The following is a 12640-nucleotide window of genomic DNA, read 5'->3' as shown; positions in this document are numbered from 1 at the left end:
ATATGTCTATATCGGTCCTCAAATACTAGTAAAGGCCCAGTGCACTACTTTTCTGATTCTTTTTTTATTTTCATATTAATATTTTGTTTCAATTCAGATTATTCAGGGGTGCTGGAGCATCCTCAACACCCCTACTTCCCACGGCTATGTATCAAGGTACTTTAGTTGATTGGCGTTGACTTGTATGTTTGGCCAATGGTCTGTTGTCTAGTAATGCAAAGAATTTGTGACGTGACAACAATGCTGAGCGATGGAAAATGGAAACTCCCAACCAAAATAAGGTTGTCCTTTCAGCAAAGTACCGAACACAACCAAGTTTCGACTGTTAAATGAAACATGAGGACTATTAGCCTAAATGAAAGATAAGTGTTCACTGAAACGACTTCTCCAGCATTTATCTCTTTGATTGAATGGGTCTCATGTTGCATGCTTTCAGCTGTAAATGGGAGCTGAAGAAAGCAACCAGTGTGGCTCGTCACTCTGGGCTCTGTATCAGAGGCTGTGACTGGTACGCCACATGTGACTCGATGAACAACAGGCTAGCTCAGGCACACTGGGCATTACATCACCAGCACACTGCTGCTGACAAACTCTCTGAGTATGGTGGTGCTCCCTACAGATGTCAGATCTTAATTTGATCCATTTCGTCCCAGGGAGGAAAATAATCCTTTAATAAGAGGACTTGAATATATATGCTGCCAGGGGCGTATTCGTAGGCTACACAGTGCGGTAAAGCATCTAGGGGTTTGGGAAGGCTCTGCAAACCAACCGACTTCATAACATCAAGTATCATCAGTATTGGTCTGAGCAGCACACTTCAGCATTACGGAGCCTCGTAATATTTTACTAGGCAAGTCAGTTAAGAACAAATCCTTATTTACAACACGACGGCCTACCCCGCCAAATCCGACAATGCTGGGCCACTCAGCGCCAAGAAAGTAAAAGTGCAATATGTGCCATGTAAGAAAGCTAAGGTTTCAGTTCCTTGCTCAGAACATGAGAACATGTGAAAGCTGGTGGTTCCTTTTAACATGAGTCTTCAATATTCCCAGTTAAGAAGCTTTAGGTTGTAGTTATTATAGGTCTATTTCTCTCTATACCATTTGTATTTCATTAACCTTTGACTATTGGATGTTCTAATAGGTGTTCTAATTGCCAGCCTCATCCGGGAGTTGATAGGCTTGAAGTCGTAAACAGCGCAATGCTTGAAGCACAGCGAAGAGCTGCTGGCAAACGCTGTTAAAGTGCTGTTTAAATGAATGCTTACGAGCCTGCTGCTGTCTACCACCGCTCAGACAGACTGCTCTATCAAATATCAAATCATAGACTTAATTATAATATAATAAACACACCAAATACGAGCTTTAGGTCATTAATATGGTCGAATCCGAAACTATCATTTCGAAAACAAAATGTTTATTCTTTTTGTGAAATACGGAACCGTTCTGTATTTTATCGAACGGGTGGCATCCATAAGTCTAAATATTGCTGTTACATTGTTATGTTGCACAACCTTCAGTGTTACGTCGTAATTTATGTAAAAATCTGGCAAATTAATTACGGTCTTTGTTAGGAAGAAATGGTCTTCAACACAGTTCGCAACGAGCCAGGCGGCCCAAACTGCTGCATATACCCGGACTCTGCTTGAACAGAACTTCACAAGAGAAGTGACACACTTTCCTAGTTAATATTGCCTGCTAACATTCATTTCTGGGGCCTCCCGGAGGTGCAGTGGCCTCTGCCACCAGAGATTCTGGGTTCGAGCCCAGGCTCTGTTGCAGCCGGCCTGAGACCGGGAGGCCCATGGGGCGGCGCACAATTGGCCCAGTGTCGTCTGGGTTAGCGTCGTCCGGGACCAGGTCCCCAGGTGCACGGTGTTTCCTCCGGCACATTGGTGCGGCTGACTTCCGGGTTGGATGTGCGTTGTGTCAAGAAGCAGTGCGGTTTGGTTGGGTTGTGTTTCGGAGGCTCTCGCCTTCGCCTCTCCTGAGTCCGTACGGGAGTTGCAGCGATGAGACAAGACTGTAACTACTACCACGAAATTGGGTAGAGAAAATGGGTCAAATTTTTATAAACATGAATAAATTTTAACTAAATATGCAGGTTTAAAAATATATACTTGTGTTTTGATTTGAATTAAGGCATTGGTGTTTAGGGTTAGGTACATTGGTGTTTAGGGTTAGGTACATTGGTGTTTAGGGTTAGGTACATTGGTGTTTAGGGTTAGGTACATTGGTGTTTAGGGTTAGGTACATTGGTGTTTAGGGTTAGGTACATTGGTGTTTAGGGTTAGGTACATTGGTGTTTAGGGTTAGGCACATTGGTGTTTAGGGTTAGGCACATTGGTGTTTAGGGTTAGGCACATTGGTGTTTAGGGTTAGGCACATTGGTGTTTAGGGTTAGGCACATTGGTGTTTAGGGTTAGGCACATTGGTGTTTAGGGTTAGGCACATTGGTGTTTAGGGTTAGGCACATTGGTGTTTAGGGTTAGGTACATTGGTGTTTAGGGTTAGGTACATTGGTGTTTAGGGTTAGGTACATTGGTGTTTAGGGTTAGGTACATTGGTGTTTAGGGTTAGGTACATTGGTGTTTAGGGTGTTTATTGGTGCAACGACAGTGTTTGTTTTCGCGAATGCGCTTGTTAAATCGTCACCCGTTTGGCGAAGTAGGCTGTGATTGGATGATAAATTAACAGGCACTGCATCGATTATATGCAACGCAGAGACAAGCTAGTTAAACTAGTAATATCATCAACCATGTGTAGTTAACTAGTGATTATGTTAACATAGTTTTTTATAAGATACGGAATAGATACGGGATAGTTCATCCGTAATGTCTTTAAAGGGATAGTTCATCCGTAATGTCTTTAAAGGGATAGTTCATCCGTAATGTCTTTAAAGGGATAGTTCATCCGTAATGTCTTTAAAGGGATAGTTCACCCTCTAATGTCTTTAAAGGGATAGTTCATCCATAATGTCTTTAAAGGGATAGTTCATCCGTAATGTCTATAAAGGGATAGTTCATCCGTAATGTCTTTAAAGGGATAGTTCATCCATAATGTCTTTAAAGGGATAGTTCATCCGTAATGTCTTTAAAGGGATAGTTCATCCGTAATGTTAAAGGGATAGTTCATCCATAATGTTAAAGGGATAGTTCACCCGTAATGTCTTTAAAGGGATAGTTCATCCATAATGTTAAAGGGATAGTTCATCCGTAATGTCTTTAAAGGGATAGTTCATCCATAATGTTAAAGGGATAGTTCACCCGTAATGTCTTTAAAGGGATAGTTCATCCATAATGTCTTTAAAGGGATAGTTCATCCGTAATATCTTTAAAGGGATAGTTCATCCATAATGTTAAAGGGATAGTTCATCCATAATGTTAAAGGGATAGTTCACCCGTAATGTCTTTAAAGGGATAGTTCATCCATAATGTTAAAGGGATAGTTCACCCCTAATGTCTTTAAAGGGATAGTTCATCCATAATGTTAAAGGGATAGTTCATCCGTAATGTTAAAGGGATAGTTCACCCGTAATGTCTTTAAAGGGATAGTTCATCCATAATGTTAAAGGGATAGTTCACCCGTAATGTCTTTAAAGGGATAGTTCAACCGTAATGTCTTTAAAGGGATAGTTCATCCATAATGTTAAAGGGATAGTTCACCCGTAATGTCTTTAAAGGGATAGTTCATCCATAATGTTAAAGGGATAGTTCATCCATAATGTTAAAGGGATAGTTCATCCGTAATGTTAAAGGGATAGTTCATCCGTAATGTTAAAGGGATAGTTCACACGTAATGTCTTTAAAGGGATAGTTCACCCGTAATGTCTTTAAATTCATCTATTGTATTTCACAGCCTTTGACGCCCTTGTTGTTGTTGACATGTCTGGTTTGTTGTTGTTCTTGTTCTTGTTGACATGTCTGGTTTGTTGTTGTTGTTGTTGACATGTCTGGTTTGTTGTTGTTGTTGACATGTCTGGTTTGTTGTTGTAGGACGTATGGAGTGGCTCCTGTTAACCTGAACATAAAGACAGCGGGAGCCAGACCCTATGGAACAGGTACTGTAGTGTTCTGTTCTTCACCTGTTCTATGCACCTGACTTTACACAGGCCGACATGGAGTGGGAAATGTATAGTACAGGCTGATAGAGGTGTCCATTCCCACCGCCATGGGTGTCCATTCCCACCGCCATGGGTGTCCATTCCCACCGCCATGGGTGTCCATTCCCACCGCCATAGGTGTCCATTCCCACCACCATAGGTGTCCATTCCCACCGCCATAGGTGTCCATTCCCACCGCCATAGGTGTCCATTCCCACCGCCATAGGTGTCCATTCCCACCACCATAGGTGTCCATTCCCACCACCATAGGTGTCCATTCCCACCACCATAGGTGTCCATTCCCACCACCATAGGTGTCCATTCCCACCACCATAGGTGTCCAGTCCCACCACCATAGGTGTCCATTCCCACCACCATAGGTGTCCATTCCCACCACCATAGGTGTCCATTCCCACCACCATAGGTGTCCATTCCCACCTCCATGTCTTGGGCAGCTAAGTGTAACTAGATGGTATAAATGTAGATATTGTTGATGTACTAAATTGTCCTCTGTATATTTTAACACGGGTAGATATTCTAAATGTTTCTTTTCCATGTGGTGTCCTGGTTTCTATTCTCTCTCTAGTAGGGAACAAGTTAAAGGGTGTGGATCTGGAGGCCCCGGGAAACATCAATGGAGTCCCAGTAGTGGAGGTGGACATGGAGACATTCGAGGAGAAACCCTGGAGGAAACCAGGTACGGGTCACTGTGGGCGGGGTCACTGTGGGCGGGGTCACTGTGGGCGGGGTCACTGTGGGCGGGGTCACTGTGGGCGGGGTCACTGTGGGCGGGGTCACTGTGGGACATTCAAGGAGAAACCCTGGAGGAAACCAGGTACGGGTTACTGTGGGCGGGGTCACTGTGGGACATTCGAGGAGAAATCCTGGAGGAAACCAGGTACGGGTTACTGTGGGCGGGGTTACTGTGGGCGGGGTTACTGTGGGCGGGGTTACTGTGGGCGGGGTTACTGTGGGCGGGGTTACTGTGGGCGGGGTTACTGTGGGCGGGGTTACTGTGGGCGGGGTTACTGTGGGCGGGGTTACTGTGGGCGGGGTTACTGTGGGCGGGGTTACTGTGAGACATTCAAGGAGAGGAGAAACCCTGGAGGAAACCAGGTACGCGTTACTGTGTCTTCTGACAGAGTGGGCGGGGTTACGTTTCTGATTGGTCCACTTTTACACTGAGAGGCTTGGTAGGAGTTTGTAAACATAAACGTCTGTGTGTGTCTGTGTGTGTGTGTGTGTGTGTGTGTGTGTGTGTCTGTGTGTGTGTGTCTGTCTGTGTGTGTCTGTCTGTCTGTGTGTGTGTGTCTGTCTGTGTGTGTGTCTGTCTGTCTGTGTGTGTGTGTGTGTGTCTGTGTGTGTGTCTGTCTGTCTGTGTCTGTCTGTGTGTGTGTCTGTGTGTGTCTGTCTGTCTGTGTGTGTGTCTGTCTGTGTGTGTCTGTCTGTGTGTGTCTGTCTGTGTGTGTCTAGGTGCTGACCTGTCTGACTACTTTAACTATGGGTTCAACGAGGACACGTGGAAGGGCTACTGTGACAAACAGAAGAGGCTGAGGATGGGCCTGGAGGTCGTCAACATCTCCTCCACCACCAGCAAAATCACTGTAAGACACAACATCTCCTCCACTACCAGCTAAATCACTGTAAGATACAACATCTCCTCCACTACCAGCTAAATCACTAAGATACAACATCTCCTCCACTACTAGCTAAATCACTGTAAGATACAACATCTCCTCCACTACCAGCTAAATCACTAAGATACAACATCTCCTCCACTACCAGCTAAATCACTAAGATACAACATCTCCTCCACTACCAGCTAAATCACTGTAAGACACAACATCTCCTCCACTACCAGCTAAATCACTGTAAGACACAACATCTCCTCCACTACCAGCTAAATCACTAAGATACAACATATCCTCGTCGTCAACATCTCCTCCACTACCAGCTAAATCACTGTAAGACACAACATCTCCTCCACTACCAGCTAAATCACTAAGACACAACATCTCCTCCACTACCAGCTAAATCACTAAGACACAACATCTCCTCCACCACCAGCTAAATCACTAAGACACAACATCTCCTCCACTACCAGCTAAATCACTAAGACACAACATCTCCTCCACTACCAGCTAAATCACTAAGATACAACATCTCCTCCACTACCAGCTAAATCACTAAGATACAACATCTCCTCCACTACCAGCTAAATCACTAAGATACAACATCTCCTCCACCACCAGCTAAATCACTAAGATACAACATCTCCTCCACCACCAGCTAAATCACTAAGACACAACATCTCCTCCACTACCAGCTAAATCACTAAGATACAACATCTCCTCCACCACCAGCTAAATCACTAAGATACAACATCTCCTCCACCACCAGCTAAATCACTAAGACACAACATCTCCTCCACTACCAGCTAAATCACTAAGATACAACATATCCTCGTCGTCAACATCTCCTCCACTACCAGCTAAATCACTAAGACACAACATCTCCTCCACTACCAGCTAAATCACTAAGACACAACATCTCCTCCACTACCAGCTAAATCACTAAGACACAACATCTCCTCCACTACCAGCTAAATCACAAAGATACAACATATCCTCGTCGTCAACATCTCCTCCACTACCAGCTAAATCACTAAGACACAACATCTCCTCCACTACCAGCTAAATCACTAAGACACAACATCTCCTCCACTACCAGCTAAATCACTAAGATACAACATATCCTCGTCGTCAACATCTCCTCCACTACCAGCTAAATCACTAAGATACAACATCTCCTCCACTACCAGCTAAATCACTAAGACACAACATCTCCTCCACTACCAGCTAAATCACTAAGATACAACATCTCCTCCACTACCAGCTAAATCACTAAGATACAACATCTCCTCCACTACCAGCTAAATCACTAAGATACAACATCTCCTCCACTACCAGCTAAATCACTAAGATACAACATCTCCTCCACTACCAGCTAAATCACTAAGATACAACATCTCCTCCACTACCAGCTAAATCACTGTAAGACACAACATCTCCTCCACTACCAGCTAAATCACTGTAAGATACAACATCTCCTCCACCACCAGCTAAATCACTAAGATACAACATCTCCTCCACTACCAGCTAAATCACTAAGATACAACATCTCCTCCACTACCAGCTAAATCACTAAGATACAACATCTCCTCCACTACCAGCTAAATCACTAAGATACAACATCTCCTCCACTACCAGCTAAATCACTAAGATACAACATCTCCTCCACTACCAGCTAAATCACTAAGATACAACATCTCCTCCACTACCAGCTAAATCACTAAGATACATCTCCTAAACTCCCTTCTCTCTCTCTCTCCTCTCAATTACCTTCCTTCTTTGTCTCATTGAATTGCCATATGATAATCAGTGTAAAACAGATAAACCAGAGTTGTTTAAAACCAAGATATCCATTTAAAGATAATGTTATAAACCTACTCTACTCCCCCCCCAGGTTCAGCAGGGCAGGACGGGGAATGAGAAGGAAGTGAGTTTACCCATCCACACGTCCAAACCTGACTTCCCCACTCCAGCCAGCCTCTACAAGACATCCATGAACACGACCAGGTAAGAGCTGTACACAGGTCAGATGGTAAGAGCTGTACACAGGTCAGATGGATAAGAGCCGTAAGGTTAGCCTAGGACAGGTAGAGATGGTAAGAGCTGTACACAGGTCAGATGAATAAGAGCTGTACACAGGTCAGATGAATAAGAGCTGTACACAGGTCAGATGAATAAGAGCCGTAAGGTTAGCCTAGGACAGGTAGAGATGGTCAGAGCTGTACACAGGTCAGATGAATAAGAGCTGTACACAGGTCAGATGAATAAGAGCCGTAAGGTTAGCCTAGGACAGGTAGAGATGAATAAGAGCCGTAAGGTTAGCCTAGGACAGGTAGAGATGGTCAGAGCTGTACACAGGTCAGATGAATAAGAGCTGTACACAGGTCAGATGAATAAGAGCTGTACACAGGTCAGATGAATAAGAGCTGTACACAGGTCAGATGAATAAGAGCTGTACACAGGTCAGATGAATAAGAGCCGTAAGGTTAGCCTAGGACAGGTAGAGATGGTCAGAGCTGTACACAGGTCAGATGAATAAGAGCTGTATACAGGTCAGATGAATAAGAGCCGTAAGGTTAGCCTAGGACAGGTAGAGATGGTCAGAGCTGTACACAGGTCAGATGAATAAGAGCCGTAAGGTTAGCCTAGGACAGGTAGAGATGAATAAGAGCCGTAAGGTTAGCCTAGGACAGGTAGAGATGAATAAGAGCCGTAAGGTTAGCCTAGGACAGGTAGAGATGGTCAGAGCTGTACACAGGTCAGATGAATAAGAGCTGTACACAGGTCAGATGAATAAGAGCTGTACACAGGTCAGATGAATAAGAGCCGTGAGGTTAGTCTAGGACAGGTAGAGATGGTCAGAGCTGTACACAGGTCAGACTAGGACAGGTAGAGATGGTCAGAGCTGTACACAGGTCAGGACAGGTACATATAGGTTAGCATAGGACAGGTAGAGATGGTCAGAGCTGTACACAGATCAGATGAATAAGAGCCGTAAGGTTAGCCTAGGACAGGTAGAGATGAATAAGAGCCGTACACAGGTCAGATGAATAAGAGCCGTAAGGTTAGCCTAGGACAGGTAGAGATGGTCAGAGCTGTACACAGGTCAGACTAGGACAGGTAGAGATGGTCAGAGCTGTACACAGGTCAGGACAGGTACATATAGGTTAGCATAGGACAGGTAGAGATGGTCAGAGCTGTACACAGATCAGATGAATAAGAGCCGTAAGGTTAGCCTAGGACAGGTAGAGATGAATAAGAGCCGTACACAGGTCAGGTGAATAAGAGCCGTAAGGTTAGCCTAGGACAGGTAGAGACAGACCGTAAGGTTAGCCTAGGACAGGTAGAACAGGCCGTAAGGTTAGCCTAGGACAGGTAGAGACAGGCCGTAAGGTTAGCCTAGGACAGGTAGAGACAGTAAGGTTAGCCTAGGACAGGTAGAGACAGACCGTAAGGTTAGCCTAGGACAGGTAGAGACAGGCCGTAAGGTTAGCCTAGGACAGGTAGAGACAGTAAGGTTAGCCTAGGACAGGTACAGACAGACGGTGAGGTTAGTCTAGGACAGGTAGAGACAGACCGTGAGGTTAGCTTAGGACAGGTACATATAGACGGACTGTAAGGTTAGCCTAGGACAGGTAGAGACAGGCCGTAAGGTTAGCCTAGGACTGGTACATATATACGGACTGTAAGGTTAGCCTAGGACATGTACAGATAGTAAGGTTATCCTAGGACAGGTTAAGCGACAGTAAGGTTATCCTAGGACAGGTTAGGCGACAGTGAGGTTATCCTAGGACAGGTACAGACAGTGAGGTTAGCCTAGGACAGGTACAGACAGTACGGTTAGCCTAGGACAGGTTGTACGGTAAGGTTATCCCAGGACAGGTACGGACAGTAAGGTTATCCTAGGACAGGTAAAGATACGGTAAGGTTAGCCTAGGACAGGTTGAGATACGGTAAGGTTATCCTAGGACAGGTTAAGAGACATGAGAGAGACTCTGTATTAGCTCTGGTAGAGGATTTGGCAAAACACTGTCTGACAGACAGACAGGCAGACAGACAGACAGACAGACAGACAGACAGACAGGCAGGCAGACAGGCAGGCAGACAGGCAGAGACAGACAGACACACAAGCTTGCTTCTGTTTTTCTCCTCACTGTACACATGAATGAGTTCCTCTGAGTGTGTGAGGGGAGGTCTAACTGTGTCTCCCCCTTCTCCCTCTGATGGTAGGATCTCCCCCCACAGTGGACTGCTCCCCCGTCCAGGACATGTCCTACTATACGTGAGTGGGACGGGGCTTTATCACTATAACACACTGATACATGGGATGGGGCTTTATCACTACAACACACTGATACACGGGATGGGGCTTTATCACTATAACACACTGATACATGGGATGGGGCTTTATCACTACAACACACTGATACACGGGATGGGGCTTTATCACTACAACACACTGATACACGGGATGGGGCTTTATCACTACAACACACTGATACACGGGATGGGGCTTTATCACTATAACACACTGATACATGGGATGGGGCTTTATCACTATAACACACTGATACATGGGATGGGGCTTTATCACTACAACACACTGATACACGGGATGGGGCTTTATCACTACAACACACTGATACACGGGATGGGGCTTTATCACTATAACACACTGATACATGGGATGGGGCTTTATCACTATAACACACTGATACATGGGATGGGGCTTTATCACTATAACACACTGATACATGGGATGGGGCTTTATCACTATAACACACTGATACATGGGATGGGGCTTTATCACTACAACACACTGATACATGGGATGGGGCTTTATCACTACAACACACTGATACATGGGATGGGGCTTTATCACTATAACACACTGATACACGGGATGGGGCTTTATCACTACAACACACTGATACATGGGATGGGGCTTTATCACTATAACACACTGATACATGGGATGGGGCTTTATCACTATAACACACTGATACATGGGATGGGGCTTTATCACTATAACACACTGATACATGGGATGGGGCTTTATCACTATAACACACTGATACATGGGATGGGGCTTTATCACTATAACACACTGATACATGGGATGGGGCTTTATCACTATAACACACTGATACATGGGATGGGGCTTTATCACTATAACACACTGATACATGGGATGGGGCTTTATCACTACAACACACTGATACATGGGATGGGGCTTTATCACTACAACACACTTGATACATGGGACGGGGCTTGTTCACTACAACACACTGATACATTCATCTTGAGTTGGATGGGGCTTTATCACTACAACACACTGATACATGGGATGGGGCTTGTTCACTACAACACACTGATACATGGGATGGGGCTTGTTCACTACAACACACTGATACACCCATGTACAGTATTGAGTGGGATGGGGCTTGTTCACTACAACACACTGATACATGGGATGGGGCTTTATCACTACAACACACTGATACATCCATGTACAGTATTGAGTGGGATGGGGCTTTATCACAACAACACACTGATACATCCATGTACAGTATTGAGTGGGATGGGGCTTTATCACAACAACACACTGATACATCCATGTACAGTATTGAGTGGGATGGGGCTTGTTCACAACAACACACTGATACATCCATGTATAGTATTGAGTGGGATGGGGCTTGTTCACAACAACACACTGATACATCCATGTACAGTATTGAGTGGGATGGGGCTTTATCACTACAACACACTGATACATCCATGTACAGTATTGAGTGGGATGGGGCTTTATCACTACAACACACTGATACATCCATGTACAGTATTGAGTGGGATGGGGCTTTATCACAACAACACACTGATACATCCATCTACAGTATTCTGTCTTTTCCAGATGAGTGGGATGGGGCTTTATCACTACAACACACTGATACATCCATGTACAGTATTGAGTGGGATGGGGCTTTATCACTACAACACACTGATACATCCATGTACAGTATTGAGTGGGATGGGGCTTTATCACTACAACACACTGATACATCCATGTACAGTATTGAGTGGGATGGGGCTTTATCACAACAACACACTGATACATCCATGTACAGTATTGAGTGGGATGGGGCTTTATCACAACAACACACTGATACATCCATCTACAGTATTCTGTCTTTTCCAGATGAGTGGGATGGGGCTTTATCACTACAACACACTGATACATCCATGTACAGTATTGAGTGGGATGGGGCTTTATCACAACAACACACTGATACATCCATGTACAGTATTGAGTGGGATGGGGCTTTATCACAACAACACACTGATACATCCATCTACAGTATTCTGTCTTTTCCAGATGAGTGGGATAGGGCTTTATCACTACAACACACTGATACATCCATGTACAGTATTCTGTCTTGTCCAGATGCTATTTAAAACACAAAATAAACTCATTTTAATTTCCCTCGGCCGATAAACTAGTGACAAACGTCGTAGTTGCGTCACGTCGTTAGGGCACAACGTGGTAGACAACAATTGTCGCCGCGGCAACGTTAAGTTTAACGGGAGTCATCACCTTGGCAACAGTAAACACATTTAAATGCAACACACGTATGCACATTGACTCACGTGTGTGTGTGACAGGTGATAGCCATGTTATAGACATGTAATAACAGATTCTACATCTTATGTGTGTATTAGTGCTGCTGTGTGTTGTCCTTTCTGACTTTAGTGTCCTGTCACCGATCTGTGGTGTGGTGGTTAGGTACCGATCTGTCTGTGGTGGTTAGGTACTGATCTGTCTGTGGTGTGGCGGTTAGGTACCCCGATCTGTCTGTGGTGGTTAGGTACCGATCTGTCTGTGGTGGTTAGGTACCGATCTGTCTGTGGTG

At 44.7% G+C, this 12640-nt stretch overlaps 1 protein-coding gene across 1 annotated transcript; it reads left to right on the top strand.

The window, feature by feature from the left end:
• Nucleotides 1-3962: 3962 nt before the first annotated feature.
• LOC121844774 (pre-mRNA 3'-end-processing factor FIP1-like) lies at nucleotides 3963-12410 on the top strand (the record flags this gene model as incomplete). Its single annotated transcript, XM_042315266.1, has 6 exons — nucleotides 3963-4059; nucleotides 4691-4798; nucleotides 5575-5705; nucleotides 7627-7739; nucleotides 9963-10014; nucleotides 12393-12410. Coding segments are annotated over 6 exons (519 nt in total), but the record flags the coding sequence as incomplete, so codon positions are not given.
• Between the last annotated feature and the right edge of the window lie 230 nt (nucleotides 12411-12640).

The sequence above is a fragment of the Oncorhynchus tshawytscha genome, unplaced genomic scaffold, assembly GCF_018296145.1.
Source record: "Oncorhynchus tshawytscha isolate Ot180627B unplaced genomic scaffold, Otsh_v2.0 Un_contig_4137_pilon_pilon, whole genome shotgun sequence".
Taxonomy (NCBI): domain Eukaryota; kingdom Metazoa; phylum Chordata; class Actinopteri; order Salmoniformes; family Salmonidae; genus Oncorhynchus; species Oncorhynchus tshawytscha.
This window is presented reverse-complemented; position numbering and strand designations above follow the sequence as displayed.